At 43.1% G+C, this 25,579-nt stretch overlaps 1 protein-coding gene across 1 annotated transcript; it reads right to left on the bottom strand.

Moving 5' to 3' along the window:
• Positions 1-3,697: 3,697 nt before the first annotated feature.
• APOL6 (apolipoprotein L6) lies at positions 3,698-21,741 on the bottom strand. Its single transcript, XM_004063384.5, has 3 exons — positions 21,230-21,741; positions 13,377-13,473; positions 3,698-11,244 (listed from the first exon to the last, which is right to left on the bottom strand). Exons 2-3 carry the CDS (start codon positions 13,424-13,426, stop codon positions 10,263-10,265), a joined length of 1,032 nt encoding a protein of 343 aa, XP_004063432.2. The 5' UTR covers positions 13,427-13,473; positions 21,230-21,741; the 3' UTR covers positions 3,698-10,262.
• Between the last annotated feature and the right edge of the window lie 3,838 nt (positions 21,742-25,579).

Below are 25,579 nucleotides of genomic sequence, written 5' to 3'. Positions count from 1 at the left end.
GCCCATTGCAGCGGACACTGAATCAAAAGTTCAGGCGGTCACTTGTCAGTTGAGAAGGGATCTTTTCCAGCAGGCCCAGCAGCTCTCAAGTTTCCCCTTTTAGGGAAGAAAAAGCTCCTCATGTCCCGTGATCCTGTACATGCCTAATCCTGTCACCCACAGCCATCAGCAAAGAGTGCAACACAGATTAATCCAAAGAGAATGGCAGTTAACATCCCTTAGTGCCAAACCCGTTCTTAACCGTGAGGGACTTTACTGAGAGGGGCCTCTAACCCCCTAAATCTTAGGAAGGACTCTAGGAAAGACTCTAACCCTCCTAAGTTGGCCCTCTAAACCAAGTTTGGTCAAGCATCCTTGCCTTTTATTAAGAGGGGCCTTTAACCCAGTCTGTCTTAGCAGAGACCCAAACTTCCCTAAATTGGGCCTGTAACCCAATCCCATCCTTTACCTGGGTACCCCACCACTTGCCCAAGGTCGGCCTATCAGTGCTGTAGTCTATTTCCTTTGCATTGGGAGGTTTCTTCAGTATTGTCCTTTTGGGTTTGCCAGAAAGATGTTACAGGACCCTATCACTTACTCAAAGTTAGCCTTTGGGTTGAGGGTTTCTGCACTGTAGTCCCTTCTGTGGTTGCCAGAAAGATGTTACAGGAAAGGGGTCCCAATCCAGACCCCAAGAAAGGGTTTTTGGATCTCGCACAAGGAGAATTCAGGGCAAGTACGTAAAGCAAAAGCAAGTTTATTAAGAAAGTAGAGGAATAAAAGAATGTCTACTCCATAGAGCATCCCTGAGGGCTACTGGTTGCCCATTTTTATGGTTATTTCTTGATTATATGCCAAACAAGGGGTGGATTATTCATGCCTCCCCTTTTGAGACCATATAGGATGACTTCTCGACATTGCCATGGCATCGTAAACTGTCATGGCTCTAATGGTAGTGTAGCAGTGAGGATAAACAGAGGTCACTCTTATCGTCATCTCGGTTTTGGTGGGTTTTAGCCAGCTTCTTTATTGCAACCTATTTTATCAGTAAGGTCTTTATTATCTGTATTTTGCTGACCTCCTATCTCATCCTGTGGCTTAGAACGCCTTAACCTTCTGGGAATGCAGCCCAGGAGGTCTCAGCCTTATTTTACCCAGCCCCTATTCAAGATGGAGTTGCTCTGGTTCAAACGCCTCTGACAAACGGGGAACTGAAGAAGCAGAGAGACTGAGTTACAGCGAAGGAATGAGGATGGAGATGGGGGACAGGAGGACCATTACAACACTCACTAGTGAGGGCTGATAGTGCCCTCTTAGGTGGACTTGTCCCTCCCAAGTCTAAGGGACCTACTTGGACCTCCCATTTGGTAAGTCTCTGGGTTTCTCCTCTGCCAGCCTTGCCAGCCCTGCCCTGGTCCCCTGTAACCCCACTCAGAGGCCCCTGGGGTAGTTAAAAGCCCACCTTTGTGTTGACAAAAAGAGTTAAACTCCATAAAATATTTGAAGAGATTTATTCTGAGCCAAATATAAGTGACCATGGCCTGTGACACAACCCTCAGGAGACCCTGAGAACATGTGCTCCAGGTGGTCGGGGAACAGCATGGTTTTTACATTTTAGGGAGACATGAGAGATCAATCAAATACATTTAAGATATACATTGGTCCTGTCCAGAAAGGCAAAACAACTTGATGTGGGGGCTTCTAGATTATAGGTAGATATAACAATTTTCTGATTGGCAATTGGTTGAAAGAGTAATTATCGATAGAAAGGAATGCCTGGGTTATAAGAGGTTGTGGAGACCAAAGTTTTATCATGCAGATGAAACCTCCAGGTAGAAGACTTCAGAGAGAACAGATTGTAAATGCTTCTTATCAGCCTTAAGGTCTGTGTTGATGTTAATGCTGGAGGGTATGATGAGGCATGTTCGACTCCCACTTCCCATCATGGCCTGAACCAGTCTTTCAGGTTTAATTTTCGAGTGTCCTGGCCCAGGAGGAAGTCCATTTAGATGGTTGAGGGGGCCTCAGAATTTTGTTTAGTCCCCATGGCTCCCTCTAAAGTTGAACTCATAGTCCTTTCTTCTTGCAAGAGTTCCTGTAAGAAAAAAAATAAAACAACACCAAAAACACTAATCACAGGAAAACTCCAAAGCTTTAGGTGCAACATGGTGGGGAAGTTAAAAGCACAGCTTGGAAGTCAGGCTTCTTGGGTTGCTGACCCTGGTCTACAACTATGTAGCTTCTACAGCTTGGTGCTATAGTCTGAATGTCTGTGTCCCCTGAAAGTTTATATGTTGAAACCTAATGAATGTGAAAATTGCAGATACCAGGATGAAATCACTTTTCATCCTAGCTCATGCTTACATGTCTGAAATGAGAACTGTTTCCAAGGACTTTCTAAAAACGTTTTTATGTCCTTCATGTATCTCTCGCTTTGCTAGATCCCTAGATGTTCTCCAGTACTGCTGTTATTCAGATAAGATGTTTTCAGAACACTTGCCCAGTGATGGCATCTCTACCAAGGAACTAACTGCAACTCTGGCTTTGAACCTCTGGAACCAATTAACTTTGTTCCACAGGAGGAATCTCAGATAAGACTTTCTTAAAGCCATGCCCAGCCATGGATTTGTGCCATCAGATACTTATGAATTGGGTGAATTTCCTCTCCTCTTGAGGTTCTGAGGTAAACCTGGGGCTTATGTGCCTGTCAGAAAGTGACATTCTTTACTTACTACAGGTCAGAAATCCTGTAAAGAGACTGTGTACACAAAATATGGGGCCAGTTTTTCCAAGGACTTTATTGGTTCCATAAGTCAAGTTTGATTCCTTAAAGAAAAGCACACCATTCCAGTCAAAGTCTTAGTAAAACAACCAATTTCTCCAATCGTGTCCTGTTACAAATTAGAACAGATTCTTATTGCACTTATGCAAATAACTGTATCACCATAAGTTAAGAATACTTACAAATAGTTTCTGAATTCTGGAGAAATCAGGTAGAGAGAAACAATATGCTCCAAATTTTGTCATAGGAGTATGCTAAATTGTTAAAAGCTGTCAATAGCTCAAAAGAAAAATTTTAAGACTGAAACACAAAACAAAGGATCAGCAAACATTTTAAGCAAAAAGTCAAAAAGATTGGTTCAGTCTATGCAGTTAATTCCTGTTCTGCTTGATACTCATGAACATTTTAGCTCTCCATGAGTCCTGAAACTTTTCCCTCTATTCTGATGTCACAATCTCCAAAGTTATCAGAAACCTGCATGTAAGAGCACCTGTTGGAGTTTTACAGCTGATTATAAAACCACCTTCTAAAGAGGACCAAAATAGGCCAGGTGTATGGCTCACATCTGTAATTTCAGCACTTTGAGAGGCCGAGGTGGGCTGATCACCTGAGGTCAGGAGTTCAAGACCAGCCTGGCCAACATGGTGAAACCCCATCTCTACTGAAAATACAAAAAAATTAGCTGGGCATGGTGGTGTATGCCTGTAATCCCAGCTACTCGGGAGGCTGAGGCAGGAGAATCGCTTGAACCTGGGAGGTGGCAGTTGCAGTGAGCCAAGATCGTGCCGCTGCACTCCAGCCTGGGCAACAGAGTGAGTCCCCATCTCAAAAATAATAATAAAAATATATTTAAAAAAGAGGACCCAAACAACAATTGTGCATGGAAGAAAAAAGTTTTAAGGCAGCCATAGTCAAAAGACAAAACTGACACGGAAATTTGTTACCTCAGTGGCACACAATAATTTTAATATAACAATTATGATTATTATTGATAATGTACACTAAGTTATATTAGAATTATAGGAGTTTCACATAATTTCGGAACATACACCAATAACATATTTATACAAATACAGCCCAAAGAAAACCAAACACCATTTCACATTTGACAATGCTTCCTGTATAATTTTTATACCAAATAAGCCAAATTATGTCATTTTAGGACTTTAGGGAAACTAATATCTTAAAGGATTAATTAGGTTAGAAAAATACATAATTTATAATTTGATTTTGGAAAGCTTGTCAAATACAAAAGGTTTAAAACACTTGATATTACAAAATAAAATTACAGGTCATCGTAAAGTCAAATAATAATCCAAGTGATAATTTAAGGATTTCAAAAAAAGCAAAAACCTTCATTCTTTGAGAGAGGTGACTTAACTTTCTAAACAAGAAGCCCTAATAAAAACAGCATGAAGCCAATCACATTTGATTTTCGAAATTTTGTAAACAAACTATAAGATTTAATCTTGATTATAAAATATAACTTCCATAAGCCTTTTATAACCTTTATGAAGGAGTTGGTTAATGCTTCAAGAAAACCTTGCTAATCAGACACAGGGGTCCATATACTGATTTTGCATCAGTGTGCCTTTGACTTTAATGATTAGTTCATAGAGAAACTGAACTTACTGGATCTTTCAAAATCGGCCCTTACAATCTTACGCGCGCCCACCTCTTCCGCAATAGTCCCTGGGCCTTGAGGAGTTGAATAGCTTTAATTTCTTGCCTAGTGCCTCAGGAATGCAGTTTATTTTGATTGGCATCTTCTACGGGGCCTTAAGATGAGGCTTTGATTGTCATCAGTGTTTGTGATTTTTCAGACACAGGAGTTAAAGCCCTGTAACTCAATGTTACAAGGACTTTAAAAGCATATACAGGAAGATATATGGATGTAATAACCTTGATTTTTAAAAAATTAGCTTTTTCTTCCCTAAGCAAACCAAAACTTAATAATAATATGACAACTTGATTATATAAAAGCTTTTGGGGTGTGTGTGTGTATATATATATATATAAAATCTTATCATGACTTACACCAATGTTCATGACATGCTTGGACTTTCTGGTTTGTCCTGAACATCCCTCCTTGTTAAACAACCAGTTATTTTATTTTAGGACTAAATTTACCATATAAGATTCTTTCTTATATAAAATTATTTCTTTTTAAGCTTTTTAACCTTGAAAAAATTCTTTATTTTTATAACTTTATTTACATATTTTTTTCTTTTCTGGTTCCTTTTACCTTGTTTTATATATAACCTTTTAATAAGCTTTGAATTAGACAAAACTTGTTCACCATTTTTTAAAAAAAGGACACACTTTTTTTTAAGCAACAATGTTTTCCTACAAGATATATTTATTGGAAAATACCCAAATAATAAATTATCTATTATTTAATTTAATATGACTTTATATTCTAAATTATGTCCAGTTGGTCTATAAGTATTTATCCCATTACATTTACCTAGTTATTTTATTGTTTACCTAGATGATTTATAAAAACTGTGATAGTCATGATTTAAAGTTATGAAACTTCCATTGCAAAATTACAACTGAGACAGTGAAAAACGATTTGACGTAACTGACTCCACCTTGCTCTTAACTTCCAAGCTGTCCTTGTTCATTCCTGGGCATAGGCCGAATGAACTCTGGGAGGAACCCAGTTTAAGTTCAGCTTCGAAACAATGACAATAACAGTCCTTTCCCAAAACAAACCTCCTTATTGTCTGTGGACTAAACTGCCTAAAGCCACAGGATTAGAAGTTATGGTAATCTTACTAAATTCAAGATGCAGCTGTTTTCATTAAACCCATATCAATGTCTTATTTATTAAAAATTACACAAGCAAAGATCATTCTGTTTTGGGCTGGGTTTATAGTTTTATAACCCCATGCCAAATTTTGACACCTTATGGTATTTGGCAGGGATAAGTATAAAACTGTTTGATTAATATAATGCAAACAAAAATGTATGCTGGCAATTCTTAAGACATTTCTAATACTACTTTACCAATAATTTTAAAGCTACTTTATTTATTAAAGATTTTACTTAAGTTACATAAATTTGAAAAAGCATTTGACTAGCCTTTTCTTTTTTAGTATCTGATTTAAACACTTTTATTTTTCTTTAAGCCAAGTAGAGCTCTTTTATATATTTTTAGCACTAAAACATCGTGTACACAACACATACATACATATAAAGATGTATTAGGCATGCCAATAGAAGTACATTTTATAGATTTATAATGCCCCCCCCTTTTTTTTCCTATCTTAGACTTTCAGATTCTTGATAACCTGTTTTACAAACCTAGGCAGTTGTCAGCTAAATAGCCTTAAATTTTTGCACATTAAAGGAAACAACCTAGGTGAAAATCAAATAGCAAAATTTACATGATAAGGTACAGAGAGAAAAAGTCTGGTGGTGTTAGAGGGAGATGCTTTTATTTTTCTTTGAGCGATATTAAACATAAAACCAAACTACATTCTTCCTTAACCCAAGAGTAGCCTCTGTTGCAATAGCTATTTTAGTCAAAAAATCCGGTGAAAACAGAATTCAGTCAACTGAGAAGTAAAAGGAAAAAAAAAAAAACTTTTGCTACAAAAAAAAGACAAGGTCTTAGGAGAGAAAAACAAACAAGAAACAAAAACATGAAGGCCTTTCAAATACAAACATGCATAAAACACACATCATGGATGTTACTGTTTCAGTTAAGCAGACTTTCAACCACTGAGCTTCTTTAAAAACTTTTAAAAAAGAATCTTATTACCAAATCTCAGCTAGGACAAAATGTTGCTATTTCAGAAGTACAGCCATTGCTCTTTCAGTTTGGTCTGGCTAGCAAAAAGCTGGCTGTGTTATGTAAATAAAGCCCCTATAGTAATTAAAATTAAAAAAATTTTTTTTAAGCTGGCTGTTTTCCTACCACTTCAGAGTCCTTGACCGCGTAATTTAGGGTTCCCCTTCAGATTTGACTAAGACAGAAACAAACAACAAAACAGTTAAGCAAAACTAACAATGGTCACACAAATTATACAGTTTCTGAGTGCTCTAAGTGCATTGGAAGAGAGCTGAAACTCCATAAAAACATCACCTGCCTTCCATCATCATGAAAGCAGGAAAACTTGCCTTCCTTGTTGGGAGCAAGTAAAACTCCAGAAAAAGAGGTGTTGTACAGCAAAATAAACTTCCGATCTCTACCAAATTTTAAGAGATCAGGGATTTTCTGGAGGGAGTCCTCTCAGACCTCAGCAAATTGTCCTATTGGTTTGAGCCATAAAGTTAGCTCATGCTGGTACCAAGCACCGATAGATTTGTCAAGGGTCAGGGGCATCTCCACCCAGAATCCATTCGTGGTTTCCAAAATGTGAACCCAGAAAATCCAAGACAGGTCTCAGTTAATTTAGAAAGTTTATTTTGCCAAGGTTGAGGACACACCTGTGACACAGACTCAGGAAGTCCTGATGACATGTGGCCAAGATGGTCGGGGCATACCTTGGTTTTACACATTTTAGGGAGACATAAGACATTAATCAATATATGTAAGAAGAACATTGGTTCAGTGGGGAGGGAGCTTCCAGGTCACAGATAGGTGAGACACAAACGGTTGCATTCTTTTGAGTTTCTGATTAGGCTTTCCAAAGGAGGCAATCAGATGTGTATCTATCTCAGTGAGCAGAGAGATAACTTTGAACAGAGTAGGAGGTGGGTTTCCCCTAAGAAGTTTCCCTAAGGTTGAGTTTTCCTTAGTGATTCTGGGGCCCCAAGATATTTTCCTTTCACAGTTGACATCCCCAACTCAGTGTTTAGGGCTCAGAAAAAGATACCCTAAAATAGGGTGCTTTGGCATGCTGAGTGCTTTGAATAAAGGAGACTGAAGGGCCTCAGAAATAAGAGAACAAAGGTCTGTCTCTGACCCACTGCTGCCCACTTCCCTTCCCTTCCAAAGCACAGGGAGGGATTTTCTTTGAAGTTCTCTTATTTGATTAAGGGAAGTTTCTCCAGAAGGAAGGCAATTGTCCTGGACACCCCTTCCTGGAATCTACATCGATCAGAGAAGATTAACTCATATTGCAGGACAGGAGAATAATTAAAAGTTGCTCAAGACAGCACACCTAGATAGACTTTTTGCTTATTCTTTCAACTATAGTTATGTGTCCAATAACAATGTTTCGTCAACTGCATATACAACCATGGTTTGATAAGATTATAGTGGACTTGAAAAATTCCTATTGCCTAATATACTGAAGGAAGAAAATGTTTTAATATGCATTTTGTGTACCCTAAGTGTGCTGTGTTTATAAAGCCTACAGTAGTATACAGTAATGCCCTAGGCCTTCACATTCATTCACCGCTCGCTGACTCATCTGGAGCAACTCTCAGCCCTGCAAGCTCCATTCATAGTAAGTGCCCTGTACAGGAGAGCCAATTCTTATCTTTTATGCCACATTTTTACTTTCCTTTTTCTCTGTTTACATATGTTTAGATACACAAATATTTCCCATTGTGCTGCAATTGCCTGTAGTATTCAGTAGTCACATGCTGTACAGGTGCGTAGCCTGGGAGCAATAGGGTCTCCCATATAGCCTAGGTATGCAGTAGGCTATGCCATCTAAGTTTTGTATAAGTACACTCTGTGATAATCACACCACAATGCAATTGCCTAATGACACATTTATCAGAATGCATCCCTGTCACCAAGAGATACATGACTGTATTCTTCTTTTTTTTTTTGAGACGGGGTCTCATTCTGTCACCCAGACTGGAGTGCAGCGGCACGATCTTGGCTCACTGCAACCTTTACAGCCTGGGTTCAAGCGATTCTCCTGCCTCAGCCTCCCGAGTAGATGGGATTACAAGTGCCCTGCCACTACACCTGGCTAATTTTTGTATTTATAGTACAGACAGGGTTTTGCCATGTTGGCCAGGCTGTTCTCAAACTCCTAATCTCAGGTGATTCACCTTCATTAGTGTAATTACACTTTATCAGTGTAATAAGGCAAACTTTGCTCACCACACACTTCCTCCCCCTACCCCCTCCCACAGCCTGTGTCACTACCTCCCCATGAGAGGCCTCACTTCCTGTAGCTTGGGGTGCTATTTAAGCTTCTGCCATCTGGCCCACATTAAAAAATGTATATGCTTTTTCTCCTGTTAATCTGTCTATTGTCAGCTTGTTTTATAGATTCAAATTCTTAAACCTTCAAGGTCTAGAAAGGAAGTTCCTTCTACCCCTCCAATTGTATAAAGAAGTGGAGCCTTTTGGTAGGTGATAGAGTCATGAAGGCCCTGCCTTTAGGCATAGAGTTAGTGCCTTTATAAAAGAGGCCCAGGGGGGCTTGTTTGCCCCTTCTGCCATGTGAGAACACAGCAAGACAGTGCCATCTGTGAAGCAGAGAGTGAGCCTTCACGAGATGTGGAATCTGCTGGTGCCTTGATTTTAGACTTCCCAGCCTCCAGAACTGTGGATCTCTGGATACATCTCTGTTGTTTGTAAATTACCCAGTCTAAGGTATTTTGTTATAGCAGCACAAACAGACTAAGACACTTGGCGAGTGACATAACCTGTCTGGCTTAGTCATCTTTGGTTGCTATAACAAAACAGTAACAAACTACTATAGATTGAGTTGCTTACACCACAGAAATTTATTGTTTCACAGTTCTAAAGGCTGGAAGTCCCAGACTGACTGACTTATTCAGTTCCTGGTGAGGGCTCTCTTCTTCTGCCTTGCAGATGGCTGCCTTCTTGCTGCGTCTGCAAATAGCCTTCCTTCAGTGCAGGTGTGCAGCAGGGGTGGGGAGGCCCTCTTGTATTTCCTCCTCCTCTTATAAAGAAGTCAATTCCATCGGGTTAGGACCTCACCCTATGGCCTCATTCAACCCTAATTACCTCCCAAAGGGTCCATCTCTAAATACAGCCACATTTTGGTTTAGGACTTCAACATATGAATTTGGAGGAGGAGACAATTTAGTTCCTAACTCCCCCTGTGGCTCAGTGACCTCTTTGTTAAAACTGGGAAGACCCGGCTGGGCAGGGTAGCTCACGCTTGTAATCCCAGCACTTTGGGAGGCCAAGGTGGGTGGATCACTTGAGGTCAGGAATTCGAGACCAGCCTGGCCAAAATGGTGAAACCCTGTCTCTACTAAAAATACCAAAATTAGCTGGGCGTGGTGGTGCGTGCCTGTAATCCCAGCTACTTGGGAGGCTGAGGCAGGAGACTTGGTTGCACTCAGGAGGCAGAGGTTGCAGTGAGGCGAGATTACACCACTGCACTCCAGCCTGGGCAACAGAGACCCTATCTCAAAACAAACAAACAAACAAACAAACAAACAAACAAACAAACAGAGAAGACCCTTTTCCCAGCACATAGGCCTTAAGGAGCATTGAAGGAGAAACAGAAGGCATGCCCAGGTCTGTCCAGGACAGGCACCCTCATCTCCAAGATGTACTTGATATTATTTGGACCTCCAAGGCCATTGTATGCCATGTCCTGAGGAACATTCATGTAAACTGTACATACACACAGACACACAGACACACACACAGCCACAACCACATCCACACATGCTCCCTTAACTCCTTCCAGTAAGCCTCGGTTTCACAGGTTCCAGTTAAATCCTTCCCCACCCCTCTGGCCCTTGACCGCACTTTCTGCTGCAAGCTCTTGTAGAGCTGGGTGAGTTCTGTGAGTTTCCTCTCCAGCTCCAAGGCCTTGGCTCTCAACTCTTCCGCAAACTTTGTCCTTGCTCCTTCCTTCAGGTGCTTCCATTCCTTTGAGAGAGTGGCCAAGTCATAGCCAAGGGAGAAGGCGGACATCACACCTCCCAGCACGCGAGCATTTTTGGTCATCGCCAGTGTTGTTCCCGCAAAGGTCTTTTGCACCTGCATGCGGCTCCGGGAGGAGACTTGGCCAGTGGTCAGAAGACGCTTGGTAGCATTGGCCAAGCGTGGGTTGGCTCTGAGTTTCCAAAATGCACGGATGTTTTTCTTGGCATACTTCAAGTTGTTTCTAAGATTATAGATAATCTTTCCAGCAGCTGTGACATAGTCTGCCTTCTCTTCCTCATCCTCCCTGTCCTCTTGGTTGTAGGTGGCCAGTATGTCTTCCACCCGTGCTTGGGCTTCTTTATTTTTGGAGCGTTCCAACGTACCACTCACGATGCTGGTGACCCCAGCTGCTGTTGCCAAACCTTGACCAGCGGTGGAGAGCAGCAGGCTTCCTCCTCCTGTTGCTGGGGCAAGGGCTAAACCCAGGAGGCTCATCACTCCAGAGATGACAGCAGTAGAGGTGGCCACCATGTTAGCCTTGGTGAATTTCTTGTGGGTTTTGTCAATATCGTCTGCGAGGGCACGGAGCTTGTCAATGTTCCCTTTCAGATCTTCTTTCAATCTGGGAAATTCTCTCAAAAATATTTTTTCTTCGGGGGACAGATCTCCGTCTTGTAGCTCCACGTCTTCACACAGAGGAGCGTCATCCTCATCCCTGAGGAGAAACGAAATAAAGATTTTGCTTCAGCTTCCCAGATGGGAAAACCCATGTGGCTCTTGGATATTCTTGCCACTCTCAGCTTTGAATCCTCCCTGTACCTCCCTACAAAATCCCCTGAAAAGTCCTAGAGCATTGTAGAGTAGTTCAGCCTTCGCTGAAAACTACTGGTTCCATGGAAAAAAGAAACACATAAGAGGGGCATGTGGAAGGACAAATGTGAATCACCCCAGCCTTGGCCAAGGAATGGGGAAGGAAAATTAAGTCCTGAGGTATGTTTTCAGCCTTGTTCAGAGAAAGTACAGCACTGCTGCAGAGGAGGGGCAGTGGGGAAATGTTAAAACCCCACTCAAGATAAAGAACTTGGGAACAATGGCAGGAGAGTTCTGGGAAAAGTAGGAGAAAGAGAAGACAAGGTGGTGGGCAGGGGATGAGAGTCCCAGATGTGTAGAAGTGAGTAGGAGGGTGGAGGGGGCCATATTGCATCATACATCCTCCACTCTGATGACCTTGAATCTGGTTACTCTGGGGTGTGTCTTTGCTTCTATCAGGAGTTGCACATTGAGAGTTGAGATAAATTATTATTCATGTCCTGAATGCTCTCCTTGCTCTTGGTCAGCTTTACTTGACCCTTCATGCAGATGGGATTGGTCCTTCATGGAAGAAGTTTGGGACAGAGACCTAGGCCCCTCTTCCTCCAACATTTTACAGGATGAAGTACGAAGGGATCTTTGCCAGGCCAGTTGGCTTTGACCTTCAAGGCAGAGCTGCATCAGGGTGAGAGCAAAGCCTGCTGCTTGGGGCATTTTCTCATGCAAGGTGCCATTTGTGCACTTCCTTCAGGGTGAGCCAAGGAGGCCTGGTGATAACAGATGCCCTGGCCCAAAGGAGAACATCAGAGCTGGAGGGAGCCCTGGAGAGGATCTGGGCCATCTCCTTTATGATTCAGTGGGGGGCCTCAAGCCCAGAGAGGAAAGAGGACACTCCCAAAGGAACATGCAAGGTAAAGATGGAGCATTGGGTGGGCTCTGAGTCCTAAACTTGGTGCTCTCTGCCCTTCCTCTCACCTGTCAGTTGATGTCAGGGCCTCCTCATTGAAGTATATGTATGTCCATAAATGTATTTATCTTTAAATCTCTCTTTCCACACACACACGCACACAATTCCTCAGTGGGAAAGATTAGAAACTAAATATACCATCGAGCATATGTTTTAAGTGTTAATGAATTAATAAATTTAGGCACAATTATCTATTAATCCACAGATGTAAATCAGTTAACAGAGCAGGTCACCGGGGCTTGCAATGGGGAAGGGGAGGGATGAAGGCAAGCGGGGTGGCCCTGACAAAGAACCCCAGACATAAAAGATGCCATAGGTTAGCCCACCCTGATCTCTGTGTTTCCTCAAGGTATGCTAGACAAAAAGAAACAGCAAATAGATATGTAGCTGCAAAGATCAACAATGCCATGTGTATGAACTGTAAAGTTTTGGTTTTAGCATGGTTGATAACTAACAGAAGCTTGACTTCATGTGTTTCTTAATTAAACCAAGCATCTCACATGTGAACACCTCTGCTCCAGTAAATCCTGTATCAGCTGGTGATGTCTACTGGCATTGGATAACATTTCAGTCCAGTTCCATGACATATTACACATAGAGTTCGCCTAATTCACTCAGCAAATATTTGTTACTTGCACACATTGTGCAGGAGGCCGGTGGTGCTACGTCTGCTGATTTACAGACAACTGGGCTTAAATTCATTAATTTGTTAACACCAAATGGCTTCCTTCCTTGGTGATATATGAGCTGAAGAAATGGAGTTCCTGTCTTCAAGAGAGTTACAGAGATGAGGCCCCAGAGTGGAGCAATTTTTGTCTTTGGAGTCCTATTGCCCAAAGCCATGCGCCTGACTTAATCTTGACTTGCTCTCCAAAATACTTACTTTAGCTCCATGAAGTATTTTTTTCCCTAGAGGAACAGATTTTCATATGCGTAATGGAGACCAGCGGTAAGATAAGGCCCACTTAACAGCTAATCCTATCAGAGCATGTGTATTCCTTAGCGTGAGGATGCCTGCAGCATTTCAACAGAACCAGCCCTCTCCCTGGGGACTACGCCCTTTGGATTACCTTTGCAAACCAACACCAGCCTCACTTTCTCTCTCCGCCTGGTTGTCCATCAGGCTCTGTGGCAGCAAATCTGTGTCCCCAGAAGTCAAATGATTTTCTGGTCAGGAATGTAGAAAAACAACGTTACTGCACATATGATGAAACCTTATGAAATTCAGGTGTGGAGGGATTTTGGATTATGTACTATCAAAATAACAACCATATAGCATACTAAATATTTGCAAACTATTATTTTAAAATTGTATGTTGAAGTGTAGCTTACGTACAATAAATGCATGCAGTGAAATAGTTCAATACATTTTTATCTCTACATTGGAGGGTAGCAGTATACACCATCCCAAAATATGCCACTTTGGCATAAGGATTATTTTGAGCCAAATGTAATTGAGAAGAAGTGGGTACAAGAAAAGTTCTCCACCTTCCCTCTATTTGCCTAAAAGCAAGACATAAATTGACAAAGGTAAAGCTGTCCCTCATCTCCTCACTGACAAGAAGGATAAAGTTTGATCACCAAAGATGACATTGACTTACTTTCCCACAAGTTGTTCCTGCTGGAGACTCAAAACCCTTTTCCATTGTCTTGCTACTTCTCTAAAAATGTACTGTTCATTGTTGGAGGTGTATTGAAGCTGGAATTCAAAGCTACCTCTCTGAGAATTATTTAATCCCTGGATCTCTCCCATGTCCATATGAAATAGACATGTTAATACGCTTCTGCCTGGTTTTCTCTCGTTAATGTGTCTTGGGTTACAGGAGTCTGTTCCAGCTAAGAACTTATGAGGGTTGAGAAAAAAATTACTTTTCCTCCCATACATAGCCAAGGGCTGGTAACAACTCAAATACATCAATCAACAGAAGAATAAACAAACAAATTATAGTTTTTTTATATAGTTAAATACTACATAGCAATAACAATTTTTAAAACTACTGATACCCAAACAACACGGAATAATTTCACAGACATTATTATTGAGTGAAAGAAATCAAACAAATGGCTCCATGTATATGAAACTCAATAATATGCCAATGAATTGGTTGTAGAAGTCAGAATCGAGGTTTCCTCTCGGGTAGTGCGATTATTGACTGGGAGGAGGAAGTACAAGGAAATCTCCTTTTCTCCATCTTGACCTGGGTGAGTGATTCCTTAGATGGATATTATAAGAGAGGAAAAAATAATTTTCCCTCTGCCCTTCTGAGTTCTCAGCTAGGACCCTTGTAACCCAAGACAGATTCATAAGAGAAAAACAAACAGAAGTGGATTAATATGTACCTCTTAAGTGTATGTAGGAGACACCAGGGAATAAATAATTCTCAAAGGAGTGGCTTAGAACTCCCTGCTTATATCGCCACCTTCAGCAAAGAACTATACAATTTTAGAGAAGTGACAAGATGAAGAAAAAAGACTTTGCATCTTGAGGGCCACCAAATTGTGGGTAGACAAATAAATAGGAAATGAAGGATAGAAAGAAACTAGTCAGTAAGTTTTGTTACGCAGCTTCCTCTGGTACCATCTCCAGGCCTATAAGGGTCTAAAGTTCTCAGTGGTTAACCTTTATTCTCCTTGATAGAAAGACCTTTGTAAATTTAGATCTTGCTTTTAGGCAAATAGAGAGAGGACAGAGAACCTTCCTGCATCTGCTGCTTCTTAATTGCCTTCACCTCAATAATCCCTATGCCAAAGAGGCATATCTGGGGGTAGCTTATTCTGTTCTCTCACAGTTATTATGACCACATAGACTGTAATGATTAAAGGATCATTTTCACCAAACAAAGCAGTAATTTACAAGGCCCCTTTGTACAAATTGTATTCCCAAGAACATAATATGTTGTGATATTGTGATTTATAATTATATATAGATATATAATTACATATACGTGTGTATATATGTGTGTGTGTGTGTGTGTGTGTGTGTGTATACATATATATATATAGAGAGAGAGAGAGAGAGTTCTTATCCTCATTTCTGGCACAGGGCTCCTAAAACCCTTGGAATTTCCTGAGCAATGAGAGCAGTAAAGGTGAACAGAGCATCTTTTCTTAACCATAACCGACCCCTTTTAGCCACACCCGAGTTTATGTTAATGAGGTGACTTTAGAAAGCCTCCAAGGATGGGGGGCTGGTTGTCTGGGGAAACAACCATGTGATTTGAGGGTTGGAATATTCAGCCCTACCCCTTGAGTTCCAGGAGAGGAGAGAGACTGGAGATTGAGTTAACCACCAATGGCCCATAGTTTCTTTAATCAATCATGCCTGTGTAAGGAAGCCTCCATAGAAACCCAAAAGGACAGGGTTCAGAGAGCTTCTGGGTTGGTGAACACATGGAGTTACCTGGAGGGTGGTGTGCCCAGAGAGGGCATGGGAACTCCATGTCTCTTCCCCCATATCTTGCCCTGTGCATCAATTCCATCTGGCCATTCTTGAGTTGGATCCTTTACAATAAACTAGTCATTGTAAATAAATGTTTCCCTGAGTTTTGCAAGCTGTTCTAGCAAATTATTGAAACTGAGGAGGGAGTTGTGGAAATCTTCCATGTGTCACCAAGTTGGACAAAAGTTGTGGGTAACATGGGGACTCACCACTTACAACTGGTGTCTGAAGTAGGGGCAGTCTTATGGGACTGAGCCCTTAACCTGGGGGATCTGATAGTATCTCCAAGGAGATAGTGTCAGAATTGAGTTAAACTGTAGGATGCCAAGTTTGTTCTCATAAAGAAGTGGAGAATTGCTTGGTGTAGGGAAAAAAACTCACATATTTTGGTGACCAGAAGAAGGTAAATTGGTGTGAGTATTGAGGGTAGTAGTAGAGTTCAGCCTCCTTCCTTCACCTCTCTCGCACACACCCTCTTGCCCTTCTGCCTTCTGCCTTCTGTCATGGGATAACACAGCAAGAAGGTCCTTGCCACGTATCTCAAAATAATAAGAGCTATCTATGACAAACCCACAGCCAATATCATACTGAATGGGCAAAAACTGGAAGCATTCCCTTTGAAAACTGGCACAAGACAGGGATGCCCTCTCTCACCACTCCTATTCAACATAGCGTTGGAAGTTCTCGTCAGGGCAATCAGGCAGGAGAAAGAAATAAAGGGCATTCAATTAGGAAAAGAGGAAGTCAAATTGTCCGTGTTTGCAGATGACATGATTGTATATCTAGAAAACCCCATTGTCTCAGCCCAAAATCTCCTTAAGCTGATAGGCAACTTCAGCAAAGTCTCGGGATACAAAATCAATGTGCAAAAATCACAAGCATTCTTACACACCAATAACAGACAAACAGAGAGCCAAATCATGAGTGAACTCCCATTCACAATTGCTTCAAAGAGAATAAAATACCTAGGAATCCAACTTACAAGGGATATGAAGGACCTCTTCAAGGAGAACTACAAACCACTGCTCAATGAAACAAAAGAGGATAAAAACAAATGGAAGAACATTCCATGCTCATGGGTAGGAAGAATTAATATCATGAAAATGGCCATACTGCCCAAGGTAATTTATAGATTCAATGCCATCCCCATCAAGCTACCAATGACTTTCTTCACAGAATTGGAAAAAACTACTTTAAAGTTCATATGGAACCAAAAAAGAGCCCACATTGCCAAGTCAATCCTAAGCCAAAAGAACAAAGCTGGAGACATCACGCTACCTGACTTCAAACTATACTACAAGGCTACAGTAACCAAAACAGCATGGTACTGGTACCAAAACAGAGATATAGACCAATGGAACAGAACAGAGCCCTCAGAAATAATGCCGCATATCTACAACTATCTGATCTTTGACAAACCTGACAAAAACAAGAAATGGGGAAATGATTCCCTATTTAATAAATGGTGCTGGGAAAACTGGCTAGCCACATGCAGAAAGCTGAAACTGGATCCCTTCCTTACATCTTATACAAAAATTAATTCAAGATGGATTAAAGACTTAAATGTTAGACCTAAAACCATAAAAACCCTAGAAGAAAACCTAGGCAATATCATTCAGGACATAGGCATGGGCAAGGACTTCATGTCTAAAACACCAAAAGCAATGGCAACAAAAGCCAAAATTGACAAAGGGATCTCATTAAACTAAAGAGTTTCTGCACAGCAAAAGAAACTACCATCAGAGTGAACAGGCAACCTACAGAATGGGAGAAAATTTTTGCAGTCTACTCGTCTGACAAAGGGCTAATATCCAGAATCTACAATGAACTCAAACAAATTTACAAGAAAAAAACAAACAACCCCACCAAAAAGTGGGCGAAGGATATGAACAGACACTTCTCAAAACAAGACATTTATGCAGCCAAAAGACACATGAAAAAATGCTTGTCATCACTGGCCATCAGAGAAATGCAAATCAAAACCACAATGAGATACCATCTCACACCAGTTAGAATGGCGATCATTAAAAAGTCAGGAAACAACAGGTGCTGGAGAGGATGTGGAGAAATAGGAACACTTTTACACTGTTGGTTGGACTGTAAACTAGCTCAACCATTGTGGAAGTCAGTGTGGCGATTCCTCGGGGATCTAGAACTAGAAATACCATTTGACCCAGCCATCCCATTACTGGGTATATACTCAAAGGATTATAAAACATGCTTCTATAAAAACACATGCACACATATGTTTATTGCGGCACTATTCACAATAGCAAAGACTTGCAACCAAGCCAAATGTCCAACAATGCTAGACTGGATTAAGAAAATGTGGCACATATACACCATGGAATACTATGCAGCCATAAAAAAGGATGAGTTCATGTCCTTTATAGGGACATGGATGAAGCTGGAAACCATCATTCTCAGCAAACTATCGCAAGGACAAAAAACCAAACACTGCATGTTCTCACTCCTAGGTGGGAATTGAACAATGAGAACACATGGACACAGGAAGGGGAACGTCACACACTGGGGCCTGTTGTGGGGTGGGGGGAGTGGGGAGGGATAGCATTAGGAGTTATACCTAATGTTAAATGATGAGTTAATGGGTGCAGCACACCAACATGGCACATGTATACATTTCTCCGGGTGAAATTATCCTGGATTCAGGGTGGCCCTGAAATCCATCGCTGGTGTCATTATAAGAAGAGGAGGTGACAGAGAGAGACACAGCAAAGAAGGCTGCACGCAGACAGAGGCAGAAATTAGAGTCGTGCTGTCAGAAGCCACCGAGGCTGCAAAAGGCACAGATGGTCTCCCTGGAGCCTGCAGCAGAAGTGTGCCCTACTGGCACTGGGATTTTTGACTTCCAGCCTCCAGAACTGTGAGACACTAAATGTCTGTTGTTTGAAGCCACCTGGTTTGTGGTGCTTTCTGACAGCAGCCCTAGGGAAGCCAATACATTCCTTTGCATCTCTTCCCTACATTTGGTACTTGGTCCAGCGCTTACGGCAGAAATGCTGTTTCCTAGATATAGCTTCTCCCTCAGCTCATCCTCCCTTCTCTCATCCTCTTCCCTTCCACTTCTAAAAAGTTAGAAAAAAAATCCTCCCTCACACACTCTGAAGGGACACAAATTCTTTATTTTAAAAAAAAAATTTTTTTTTTTTGAGACTGAATTTTGCTCTTGTTGCCCGGGCTGGAGTACAATGGCATGATCTTGGTTCACTGCAACCTCCACCTCCCAGATTCAAGCAATTCTCCTGCTTCAGCCTCCCAAATAGCTGGGATTACAGGCACATACTAACACACCCGGCTAATTTTTGTATTTTTAGTAGAGATGGGGTTTCACAAGGTTGGCCAGGCTGGTCTTGAACTCCTGACCTCAGGTGATCCACCCACCTCGGGCTCCCAAAGTGCTGGGATTACAGGCATGAGCCACCATGCCCAGCCCAGGACACAAATTTTTATAGCCATTCATTTATAGCCATTCATTCATTCATTCACTTATAGCCATGAATACAAGTTTAAGGTTGAAAATTTAGAAATAAATTATAAAATCCACCTTACGCTCACCATATGGAAATGCATGCTGTTCATGTAGTTTGTGTGAATTCTTGTCACTTAACATCGTATCTTAGTAGTTCCCCAGGTGATACATAGAAGCCATGTCGCATTTCATTTTACGAATGTATCATTACACATTCAATAACTCTCTCACTGTTGAACCTTTGGGTTGTTTTCAGTTATTTTAAAATTTTGTATTTATAATTTTTGGTTAAAATCCTTATATAGACGTCTGTCTACATGTTTGGTTATTCTTTGGGGTAGTCTATGAAAAAGAATGAATGCTTCAAAGATAAAAACCTTCTCCCCTCTTTGGTATGTGAAGCTAGGTTTGGTTTAGGGGGCTTGGCACCTTTAAGAGTTTACTTTCACCAGACATACATCTACCTGCTTTACACAGTGACCCAGTGAGATCGGTGCTAAGATGATGCCCATTTTACAGAGGTGCAAACTGAGACATAGGGAGGCCAGTGTCATACAGTAAGCAGGAAAGCCTGTGCAATTCCAGCCACGCAGAATCTGGAGTAGTTGGTCCCAATCAGGGCGTGTTTGCTCCTCAGGGACACCGCTAATATCTGGAAACATTTTTGATGGTCTCAGCTGGAGAGGGTACTGCTGTTGGTATGTAGAGGGCAGAGGCCAGGGATGCTGCCAAGCACCTTACGATGCAGAGGACAGCCCCCACAACCAGGGATCACCTGGTTGAACATGACAAGGTTGCTGGGGGTAAGAGACTCTGGTCTGGAACCCCATTTTTTACCAGCGTCTGCCAATACCTCTCTCATTTTTTTACATTAGTCCTATGGTATGCAGGGCAAAGGTAACAGCAGGAAACTCATCTCAGCAGGTCCCATTCCATCCCCTCTGACCTGCTCTTGGTGGTTGCGAGAGGATTTGGTTGTGAGAGGTTTATTGGGAGAGGATTTGAGAACTTATTTTCATTTGAAAGCTTACAGGATATTTATGACAGTCTTTCCTTACCTGCCTTCCCCCACAAAACCAACTTCTGCAGATACACAATCTAAGTAAGAAAAATCTGCTTACTTTGAAAACACAGCTTCAAGATAATCTCCCTAGATTTTTTTTTTTTTTTTTTTTTTTTGAGACCGGGTCTCACTCTGTTGCCCAGGCTGGAGTGCAGTGGTGCTATCACTGCTCACTGCATTCTTGACTTCCTGGGTTCAAGTGATCCTTCCACCTCAGCACCCTCCCAAGTAGCTGGGACTACAGGTGTGCGCCATCACGCCCAGCTATTTTTTGATTTTTTGTAGAGACGGGGTCTCACTATGTTGTCCATGCTGGTCTCAAACTCTTGGGCTCAAGCAATCCGCTTGCCTTAGCCTCCCAAAATGCTGGGACTACAGGCACGAGCCACTGCGCCTGGCCTAGTCGCCCTAATATTTATCACAAACTCCCTCACCCTCTTCCCCAAACAACTTCACATAAATCTACAATCTAGAAAACTCTGTAGGTTGGCTTTGCAGTTTCTAGACAACTCACCCAGCACCTTTTTTCTTGTGAGATGACACCCCTAAACCACTCCTCTACTGAATTTCTAGGGAAACGCCTGTGGCTGATGTAATCATCTGCTTTCTAAGGGCCAGGTCCCCTCTGCCTAAGCCCTCGGATCCCCAGCAGTGGAGGGACAAATTCAACTTGGCTAGTCACATCGCATGCTTTATCATGTTTCGATTTAACCCTGAAATGGCTGTAAGGGAGGGAAACCCACCAGGATTAACACAGGAGAAGTTAATCCTCAGACTCTCCCCCAAGCTCTGGCTGGCATTTGAACCCCGCTGCTTTCACAGCAGCTCTTTTCCCTGAGTCAGGTTCCTAAAGCCAACCCCTTGGGGGCTCTGTCCTTCAGGGACCAGAGCAGCAGCCCCCTCCTCCCCCAACTTCTGCCCGCCGTCTCACCTTCTCTCCACGGAGCTCTCCTCTGTGGCCTTGGGTCCCGAGGGAGAGGAAGATCCTGAACCTCTGTCCTTGCCTCTCCGAGGTCCCCTGGTCCGGCAGGAGGCTGTGAGTGTCTGGGCTGGAGAAAGACGGATAGGAAGAGTAGGGTGGCTTTTGAACAGGAATTGATTGCAAAACTGGTTTCGGTTAAGTGCTGCAGGAGAGAAAAAGCAAAGCTCTAGGGCTCTTCCAGGAAATCATGGGCTCCAGCTGTCACTTTCAGTTTCCTTTTTGCCAGTTTCTCTAATTGGATGAACAACGAGGTGAAAGAGCAGAATCAAAGTCAGGAGGCCTGAGTCTCTCGTCTCTGTCCTGGCTGTGTTACAGGATGGACCTATATGGGGTATGAAAATAGCTCCTGTGGCTTAGAGCTATGGTGAGGAGCCCATGAGCAAGCGATGGGGCGCCTGTTGAATAGTGGATTCACAGTAGCTATCATCACTGATTGTTCTGAAACTGCTTTCCTCCACAGCATCTTACGTGACGCTGATGTGGATAACAACCCTATGAGGTGCACAGCATTAAAGGGCTAATAACTCTGAATGCAGAATCCTCTGAAAATGGAAACTTTATTTTATTATTATTATTATTATTATTATTATTATTATTATTATTGTTTTTTGAGATGAAGTCTCGCTCTGTTGCCCAGGCTGGAGTGCAATGGCACGATCTCGGCTCACTGCAACCTCTGCCTCCTACGTTCAAGCTATTCCCCTGTCTCAGCCTCCCTAGTAGCTGGGGTTACAGGCACCTGCCACCATGCCCGGCTGATTTTTGTATTTTTAGTAGAGATGGGGTTTTGCCATGTTGGCCAGGCTGGTCTCAAACTGCTGACCTCAAATGATCCATCCATCTTGGCCTCCCAAAGTGCTGGGATTACAGGCGAGAGCCACCGCACCTGGCCTGAAAATGAAAACTTAAAAAAAAAATGATAATTTATTCATTTAGTGGCAAAACCTGACCTGATCTGGCATGAATTCACCTATGGTTTTTATGTCTCCTGCTTAATTTGAATATTCACAGTCACTGCAGAAATATTAATATGTTTGACTGAGGAGGGCTGCTGGGGGTGCGTGGGTTACATAGTACATGATACCTGCACCCCATTACCTTTCTAAAAATCCCCCAAATCAGGAACTCTGACATGCATCTGGCCTCAAGGATTGGAGATATAGGATTGTGATACTCTGTCTCCCACTTTAAGGAAGAGGAAATCCAGGCTTCTAGAAGTTGTGGATTGTTTGTGATTACACAGCTAAGAACCAGTCCTAGGTTCTGTGTCTATAAGAATGAGCCCACAGTGTGGTTACGGGCTGAGATCTGTGTCTCTCTAGCATTTGTGTCAAATTGTGATCAGAAGCCATGTGGTTTATTTGTATTTATATGCCCAGAAGTCCCCAGTCACCACCCCTAGCTGAGACCACATTGGAGGCTGTTGCTTTGCAGAAGGTGTGGCCCACCTAGCCAGTCCTGGCTTCGCTGTGATAGAGGCCACCTCCTGTCCCTGGGCCCTACGAGCAGGAATGAGGGGTTAAGGGCTGCTGAGTTGGGTCTTGTAGGGGCCTTTCCAACCGTGGCATCCCGGATTCCACAACCCACCCCTGCTCCTGGCCTCCCACACTTGGGGAACACGCTAAACACAGCCTGACCTTGAGGAGGACTTGGCTGCCTGGCTGGGGCCGCTGAGCCATCCCAGGCCTGCCTGTTGTTTTCCCTGGCAACGGACCCAGATGTTGTGGTCACTGCTCGGTCCTGGGAGTCTCAGGGGCCAGACCGGCCATTGGATGGGGGCAGTGTTTACCACCAGGGCTCTTGTGAAACAATCGCCCCAAGAGATGCCATGTGAGAAAAATGTTCTGTAGCCAAAGGCAGGAAGTGCTGTTTATGTAAGGGGACAGAAAACATCCACCCTATAGCTCAGGTGAACAAAAGTATGGAGTCGCTTAATTTCCTAGAGTCCACTTCCCTTCCCTCAAGGGACCCAAGACCTGCTGAAAAGAAACAAACTTGCCTGAAGGCACCTTAGTCTCTTGTGATTTAAAACACACTCTCGGACCAGGCGCAGTGGCTCACGCCTGTAATGCCAGCACTTTGGGAGGCTGAGGCAGGTGGATCACTTGAGGTCGGGAGTTCGAGGCCAGCCTGACCAACATGGTGAAACCCTATCTCTACTAAAAATACAAAAATTAGCTATGTGTGGTGGCGGGCACCTGTAATCCCAGCTACTCGGGAGGCTGAGGCAGGAGAATCGCTTGAACCTGGGAAGCAGAGGTTGCAGTGAGCCGAGATTGTGCCACTGCACTCCAGCCTGGGCGACAGAGCGAGACTCTGTCTCAAAAAAAAAAAAAAAAAAAATACAAACACACAAACACACACACACACACACACACACACACACACATTTGGGTAAAGTCTGTCATTTGGGGGTGAATGTTCAGGCAATTTAAGTTCAAATTTTCTATCAGGGCTTTTTATGTTTTCTTAAAAGTTTGCCTCTCATTGAGGCTGCAGTGAGCTGAGATTGCACCACTGCACTCCAGCCTGGGTGACACAGCAAGATCCTGTCTCAAAAAAAAAAAAAAGAAAGAAAGAAATTTGCCTGCCTCGGAGATGGCACCTGGAAGCAGGGGCTTGTGCTGGCCCTCTGGGGTTCCACTGGCCCACAAAGAGGGTCCTTTGTGACCCTCCCAGCAGGAATTGCTGGCTCCCGGACACCTGGGTTCTGGTTTGCCTTGGCACCTCTCTGAGGAGCTGCAGGTTTTCTGTGTTGCAGCCACAACCAACCCACTCTGGGCTCAGGCTGTCTGCCTCCCAGAGAGCTCATCATGCCTCGGCCCAGTGGCCCCTGGCACAAGCAGGGACCATCCGTCCTGGGATGGGGGAAAGGCCTTGAAGCACACTTTGACCCTGAAATTCTTGGATTCTAGAAATTTCTTTTCTTCTCTCTGGCTACAGCATTTAGGGAGAGTTTGAACCTAGGAGGCGGAGGTTGCCTAGAGTTTGAGCAAACGCTGCCCCGAGACTGCAATTTGCCAAAGGTAGCAAAAGTTCTATCATGGCCTCCATTGCTTTGCCTGGAAGCAGTTTCAGGATCCTGGGAGCCCAGGCCAGAGCGAAGCACGGAAGCAGCCATTACAAGGGGAGAGTGGAGCACTGAACTTGAACCCAGGACCACCAAAAGGGCCAGGCCTCGCATGGCCACACCCTTGTTGCTTGGCCCACAGCAACTAACCCTCACCCACTTCCATCCCATCTCCTTCCCGGGGTTCTTGTGAGGAAGTTTTTTGTTTGTTTGTTTTTTGTTTTGTTTTGTTTTTTTGAGACAGTCTCGCTGTGTCACCCAGGCTGGAGTGCAGTGGTGCGATCTCGGCTCACTGCAACCTCCGCCTCCTAGGTTCAAGCAATTCTCCTGTCTCAGTCTCCAAGTAGCTGGGATTACAGGCATGTGCTAATATGCCTGGCTAATTTTTGTATTTTCAGTAGAGATGGGGTTTTGCCATGTTGGCCAGGCTGGTCTTGAACTCCTGACCTCAGGTGATTCACCCGCCTTGGCCTCCCAAAGTTCTGGGATTATAGGTGTTAGCCATCATGCCCAGCGGAATGAGTTATCTTGACAATAGTAAAGGTTGATGCATGCACCAGGTGCTCTGGCCATCATTACCATTTTTGTATACACAGGACTCATCTTTTTTTTTTTTTTTTTTTTTGAGACAAAGTTTCACTCTTGTTGCCCAGCCTGGAGTGCAATGGCACGATATCGGCTCAGTGCAACCTCCGCCTCCCTGGTTCAAGCGATTCTCCTGCCTCAGCCTCCTGAGTAGCTGGGATTACAGGCGCCCACCACCACCCCCAGCTATTGTTTTGTATATTTAGTAGAGACGGGGTTTCACCATGTTGACCAGGCTGGTCTTGAACTTCTGACCTCAGGTGATCCACCCGCCTCGGCCTCCGAAAGTTCTGGGATTACAGGCATGAGCCACCGCGCCCAGCCCCAAGGATTCATCTTTCATGAGAGGTCTGAGAGAGTGAGAGAGGGGATGTCTCTTTCTTTCTACCCTGGATTAAAAATGAAGATGTCTGGCATCCTGGGTTGGAGGGATGGGAACTTCCATGTGCAGAATGTTACATGTGGAGCACGTGCTGGGAATATTTCACTCATCATCTCATTTTATCCATATGCTCCTTCTATGAAGCAGGGAGCACAAGCCCAATATATAGCTGCCAAGACTGATGCTCATGGGTCCAAGGACCTCATCCAAGATCACAATGTCTGACATGACTAGGGTTAGGCGTAGAACCCAAATGTGTCTG

The sequence above is a fragment of the Gorilla gorilla genome, chromosome 23 (assembly GCF_029281585.2).
Source record: "Gorilla gorilla gorilla isolate KB3781 chromosome 23, NHGRI_mGorGor1-v2.1_pri, whole genome shotgun sequence".
Lineage (NCBI taxonomy): Eukaryota > Metazoa > Chordata > Mammalia > Primates > Hominidae > Gorilla > Gorilla gorilla.
Note: the sequence above shows the minus strand (reverse complement) of the source record. Positions and strands in the feature narration are given on the sequence as shown.

Coding starts and splice junctions, on each gene's coding strand:
- APOL6 (XM_004063384.5), bottom strand. CDS start 13,426: ATGGACAACCAGGCGGAGAGAGAAAGTGAGGCTGGTGTTGGTTTGCAA. Junction 11,245..13,376: donor GCTGGTGTTGGTTTGCAAAG/GTAATCCAAAGG, acceptor GTTTCTCCTCAG/GGATGAGGATGACGCTCCTC.